This window comes from Spermophilus citellus (assembly GCF_964194105.1).
Source record: "Spermophilus citellus genome assembly, chromosome: 9".
Lineage (NCBI taxonomy): Eukaryota > Metazoa > Chordata > Mammalia > Rodentia > Sciuridae > Spermophilus > Spermophilus citellus.
The window spans coordinates 99,455,845-99,462,181 of NC_138191.1; the positions used below are offsets into that span (position 1 = coordinate 99,455,845).

The following is a 6,337-nucleotide window of genomic DNA, read 5'->3' on the forward strand; positions in this document are numbered from 1 at the left end:
TATCATTTAAAATGGAAAAAGCAGAGGAAAGGCTTTTAATCTATCAGGGATTACAACATCTGCATATCTATTTTGAGTTTTCAAGAACTCTAGCTCTAATTAATTCCAACACATCTGGGGTTAGTGGTTTTTACACCAAGAGCAATGAGACCTGTTCAGGAGAATCTGATAAAAAGGGAGAACCACAAAACAGAGGCATTTCCAGTCAGGCTGAAAGGTTTTCAAAGTTCAAGATAATCAAGTCTTAATAAGCTGGCTCGTTAAAAAGGTGTGTCAGGGGTGGAACAAGAGGATGACTTAAAATTAATATACCCATAAACAACTCTTGATATTGCTGACTAAAATCACCACTTGGAGATCTGTCTCCCAAGCAGAGGGAGAAATGAACACCTACCAGATCCAATTAACAAAGACGGGTGGGGGTGGGGAGAATCGTATATGAAAACATAAATGAGTGGGGTGGGCGGTTGACCACCTATCCAGTTGGTGGTTGTGATGAGGAAATCATACGATTCGGTCATAAAGGCAGGAAAACAATGTCACACCCAAACTCCACATGCTAAGCACCAGACATTGGCCAACGGGATATGATCACATACTCTGATCCCTGAACTCAAGGACAGGGAGTACCAGCCCCATACGGTGCCCGAGGGGAGGTGAAGGACCACCCCATTCTGAGGCTGGAAGCAGACACCCTCAGACCCAGCCTTAACGGGGTCACCACCCGCCAGGCTAGGCCTCGCCAAGGCCAGACATCCCTAAGCCCCCTCCATCTCGGCCAGCGCAGCCTCTCCTCTCACCCACCCCCAACACACACCCTCCCCTACCTGATATGGCGGCGGCGGCTCCTGATCCGGCTCCGTCCCCTCGCCAAAGCTAGCCCGGTCGGACTGAGACTCGTGAAGCAGGGAGATGTCATCCGAGGTGGGGGATTTGAGGCAGTTCCCCATCTTCCAGGGCTGGGGCGTGTGATCTGAGGGGGAGGAAGAAAGCAGTGACGGGGTCGTTCGCACGTTCTGCGGTCAGCCTCTCTCGGCGAGGTGGGGTAGACGGCAGACTGGGGTTCAGGCGGCGGCTCCCCCGCCCCCCGGCGCTGCCGAAGGGCAGCTCATGCCAGCCCCCGGGGGTGGGGACTCAAGGCTGGGCCGCGGGCCCCGCTGGGGTCGCGGCGGTTGCCTCCTTCGAGGCGGCTCTGGGGGGGGGGGGCGGGGAGACGTAGAACTTCCCCACCCCGCCCCCCCGCGGGGCGGCAGCGGCCACGGAGCTGCTGGGCCTAATCCAGGTCAGGAGGTGGGGGCGCGGCCGTCACGGCTGCCTCAGCTGCTGCCTCAGCTGCTGCTGCCCCCGCCGACGCCGAAGCCGCAGCCGCGGGCCTCATCCTACTCCGCCTCAGCGCGGCGGCGGCGGCGGCAGCCAGAACGAGGCCGGCTGGGGACCTGCGTCACCCCGTCGTGCGTGCACTGGCTCCGCCCCGGGCGCCCAAAGCCCGAAACAGGGCGGCTCTGGAGGCGCGGCTGGCCCCTCCCCCCTTTTGCAGCTGCTGGGCGTCTGGAGCCGGCTGGATGCGGGTACCTGACTCTGAAATCTCTCAGCGGTCTCCCACGCTTACATCCACTGCTCCAAACCTCCCCTCTTACCTCTGCACCGTTCTGATGGTCTTCTCACCACCCTCTGCCAGATAGTGTATTTATAACCCCATATCTGAATGGATCAGTACCACTATTAAAATGCTAAATAGCCTTCCCTTTATCCTTTCAGAATAAAGCCCAACCTCTTTAGTGAACTCTCCCTATCTCTCCAATCATTTCTTTCCTACCCTCCTATCTCACACCCAGAGATTTTCCTGTTGTATATCTCAAATTATCCCATTTCTTTCCGTTCCCACCACCATAGTCCCAAATTACCATAATGTCTTAACCACACTTCTGCTCCATTAATCTCTGTGCATTCATCATTGTCATCATCCAATCTACTTTTGTAATCTCCACAGTTGACAGTTATGTTTTTTTAATACTTTATTTATTTATGTGGTGCTGAGGATCGAACCCAGTGCCTCATGCATGTGAGACAAGCGCTCTATCACTGAGCCACACCCCCAGCCTGACAGTTATGTGTTTAACTGTAGATCTGGCCACATACTGGCCCTGTTCAAAACTTGCAGTAGCTTCCCAATTCTGTTCTTAAAACAATCTTTAAATGGTTTACAAACCTGACTGCCTCTCAAATTTCATTAGCAAGATTGTCCACACCTTCACGAATTCTAAACTCTAGGCCATTCAAAGTGCTTCTAGTTATCTCAAGAACTGTTCCCTTTGGTTGGGGCCTTTGCCCATATTGTTTCTCTGACAGAAATCCACTTCTCAGTCCTGGCCTTCTACCTCTCATCAGGCTAATCATTATTCCCACCTGTCCCTCCTGTATTCAATTTCATTTTCCTTGGGAAGCCTTTCCTGACCCTCCAGCCTAGATTAATCACCTCTTCTGTGCTCTCAGACCTTGAACTTTTCTTTTTCACAGACTGATCAAGCTGAATCATCTGTCCCTCCTCTGTACAAGGCCTGGCACATTGCCTAAGGTAAAGCAGGCTCACTTCTTGGTTGAATGAACAAATAGCTCAAACAGCATATGCAAAGAAAACAAGAAAGATGAGAGTACTCCTAATATTCATTCAATCTGAAGACAAAGAAAAAAAAAAGAAGACAAGAAATGGATTTTGAATCCTTTTTTTATATTCTTATTTGTATGTGTATGTGTCCCTATATGAGGCACTAATAAAACTGATGATTATCCAGCCTGGCTTGTTCTTGGTGGAGCCTAGAATCCACTAGGAAGACAAGTAAACAGAGGAACCCTTCTGAGCCTCTCCCCAACCCCTACAGTCTTTAGAGAACTGAGAAGAGAATGATTGGTTCAGTTGGCTAAGGATCAGAAAAATTCCTAGAGTTAATATTGTTTTAAACAATATGGGCCTTAGCACCCTTACTTTGGAGTCCCTAATTCTACAAAATCACATTCTTAAAATACATTCAAATTCCATGTGAAATATAACATTTTGTAGTAGTATTTCTTTTCTTTTTCTTTCTTTTTTGTTTTTTTTGTGGGAGGGGCTGTACTTTGGATTAAACTCAGGGGCATGCTATCACTGGGCTACATTACCCAACCCTTTTTGCTTTTTGTTTTGAAACAGGGTCTTGCTAAATTGCCCGGGCTGATCTTGAATTTGTTGTTCTCCTGCTTCAGCCTCTTGAGTTACTAGGATTACTGGTGTGTGCCACCATGCCTGGCTAGTGTAAAAAACTTTTAAAGATTGTAATAATTTTGATTTCTAAATTGTTGAGTTTCCAGGAAGTCATGTAATTTGTGCTTAGCTAAATCTTCCAGAAATCAGTGGTACTCCTGAATTTTTGCAAAGTGAGGAAAATTTAACTTACAAATTATTTTCATGTCTAATGACATTTCATAAATAACAAATTTAATGTAATGTTTACACAATGCTAGAATTTATAGATACAGGGTTTTTTTGTTGTGGTTGCTTTTTAGGTTTTGTTTGTGTCCTACTTTTTTTCTTAATTTTGCGCTTGCTCTCTATCTCTCTTTGTCCTCTCTCACTCGCCTCCCCCTCCATACACATATACATATACACCATATTACTACCTCACGTAGGTACAGCTTTAGATCTCCGTGTGGTGAGAGAACAACTGTTGCATGTTCCTGAACCCAGCACTACCACCTAATTTAGGTGACAATATTGATAATAATGAGAGTTTCCCTCTCATTCCACAGAAATTCAAGTCAGTTGTAAATTTTTTTTTTGTTACTCTTTGTTTGGTACTACAACTTTAATCCAGGAGTGCTTTATCACTGAGCTACATCCCCAGCCCTTTTTTATTTTTTACTTTGAGACAGGGTCTAAGTTGATGAGGCTGGCCTCAAACATGCAATCCTCCGACTTCAAACTCCTGAGATGCTGGGATTGAAGGCGTGCACCACTGCACCTGACTGCAAATTGTTTTTTTAAGCAGCCACAGAAAGTATGATTTTATAATAACATCTAGGACATAAAGCATACAATGAAGAGGAGGTATGGAATTATATTTTAGAAAAGGTGGGTGGTTATTCATCATTATTTCCTTAGGAAGAGACTCTCCCTTTCCCCCTCCCTGTGGCGTTAAGGATTAAATTTAGGGCCTTGTACATGTTAGGCAACTGCTCTGCCACTGAGTTATGTCCCCTAGCCCCAGCATTATTTCCTAAGGGATGGACAAAATACCAGCTATAATTCTAACACAGTTTTTTTTTTTTTTAAGAGAGAGAGGATTTTTTTTAATATTTATTTTTTAGTTTTCGGCGGACACAACATCTTTGTTTGTATGTGGTGCTGAGGATCGAACCCGGGCCGCACGCATGCCAGGCGAGTGCGCTACCACTTGAGCCACATCCCCAGCCAATTCTAACACAGTTTTAAAAAATGATACAAATGGTCTTGATGATAATAAAATAATGCATAAGAAACTATATAATCATAGTTATGCACCACATAATATTTCAGTTGACAACAGACTGTATATATTATGATGACCCATAAGAATATTGGAGCTGAAAAATTCCTATCACCTAGTGATGTCTAGTCATTGTAACATTATAGCACAATATGTTACCTGAGTATTTATGGTGATGCTGGTATAAACAAACCTACTGTACTATGGTCATGTAAAAATATAGCACATAGAATTATGTACACTACATAATACTTGATAATAAACAACTGTTATTGGTTTATGTATTTACTGTATTATCCTTTTTATAATTATTTTAAAGTTTCGCCTTATACTTATAAGAAAAAAGTTTGCTGTGTTACACCAATAGCAGCCTCATATATTTTGTGTTTCCCACACCTCTTAATTGCATCATTTTCTCTTGTGCTTGACTTAATCATGTTATTTTGTTCATTGTGGTCCCTAATCATGCGAAATCCATTGCAAGTGTTGCTAGGAAGAGGCCACATCAACTGAGTGACCTGAAAACCAAATTAAAAGTGATTAAGAAGCTGGTTGTGGTGGTGCACACCTGTGATCTCAGCTACTGGGAGGTGAAGAAAGGAGAGTTACTTGAGCCCAGGAGTTTTTGGCCAGTCTAGGCAAAACAATGAGAGGCTATCTTAAAAAAAAAAAAAAAATTAAGGACTACAAAGGTGGAAAATCAATGATTATTATTAGTCACTTCTCAGGCATGTCCCATTACACTATAACTAGGATTTTGAAGAACAAGAATAAAGTGACAGAGGCTGTTAAGGGATCTATTTCCATTGACAGCAATGTACTAATAAAAATTTTTTTTAATTGGTTGTTCAAAACATTACAAAGCTCTTGACATATATTTCATACAGGGCTGGGGATGTGGCTCAAGCGGTAGCGAGCTCGCCTGGCATGCGTGCGGCCCAGGTTCGATCCTCAGCACCACATACAAACAAAGATGTTGTGTCCGCCGAGAACTAAAATAAACATTAAAAAAAATTCATATTTCATACATTAGATTCAAGTGGGTTATGAACTCCCATTTTTACCCCAAATACAGATTGCAGAATCACATCGGTAACACATCCACATTTTTACATAATGCCATATTAGTAACTGTTGTATTCTGCTACCTTTCCTATCCTCTACTATCCCCCTACTAATAAAATTTTGAGAAGAGCCTATATCAGAAATGGAAAAACTTCTAATGACGCCGGACACAGAAGCATATCCCTCTCAACTTCAAGATCATCACAACCAAAGCAAAAATTTGTTTGCATTGTGAAAAGAAAAGACTGGACTTGACTACCTATGACATTCACTTTACTGCTGCTCTGAGTTGTTTAAAAGATTCAAGAATCATTATTCTGGGACTGGGGACATAGCTGATGGAGCATAAGACCCTGAGTTCAACCCCCATTACATGGGAAAAATAAATTCTGGTTAGGGATGTAGCTTGATGGAAGAATAGTACTTGCTTATCGTGCACGAGTTTTTACCCCCATCAATCAATCAATTAATCAATCAATGAAAGATTTGTTATTTAAGCTGGATGTGGTGGCTGGCATCTATCACCCTAACTACTTGGGAGGCTAAAAGGGAGGATCAATTGGGCCCAGAAATTTAAGGCCTGCCTAGGCAACATTGTGAGAGCCCATCTTAAAAAAAAAAAAAAAAAAAAAAAAAAGAGTAGGGACTTGAGTCATCAAATACTAATGTGAAGACAGCTTGAGAATTTTTGTACCTGGCATGATAGTGTACACCTATAATCCTAGCTGCTCTGGAGGCTGAGGCAGGAAGATCACAAGTTAGAAACCTGCTTT

The 6,337-nt window shown here is 43.5% G+C and overlaps 1 protein-coding gene across 1 annotated transcript in view; it reads right to left on the bottom strand.

Annotated features, from left to right (window-relative positions):
* The window catches only part of RNF11 (ring finger protein 11), a 28,099-nt gene extending 26,647 nt beyond the window's left edge, over positions 1–1,452 (bottom strand). Inside the window, exon 1 of the mRNA XM_081306447.1 lies at positions 828–1,452. Within this exon, the coding sequence (XP_081162573.1) occupies positions 828–950 (123 nt within the window). The 5' untranslated portion in view covers positions 951–1,452. The remainder of the gene's footprint in view (positions 1–827) is intronic.
* Between the last annotated feature and the right edge of the window lie 4,885 nt (positions 1,453–6,337).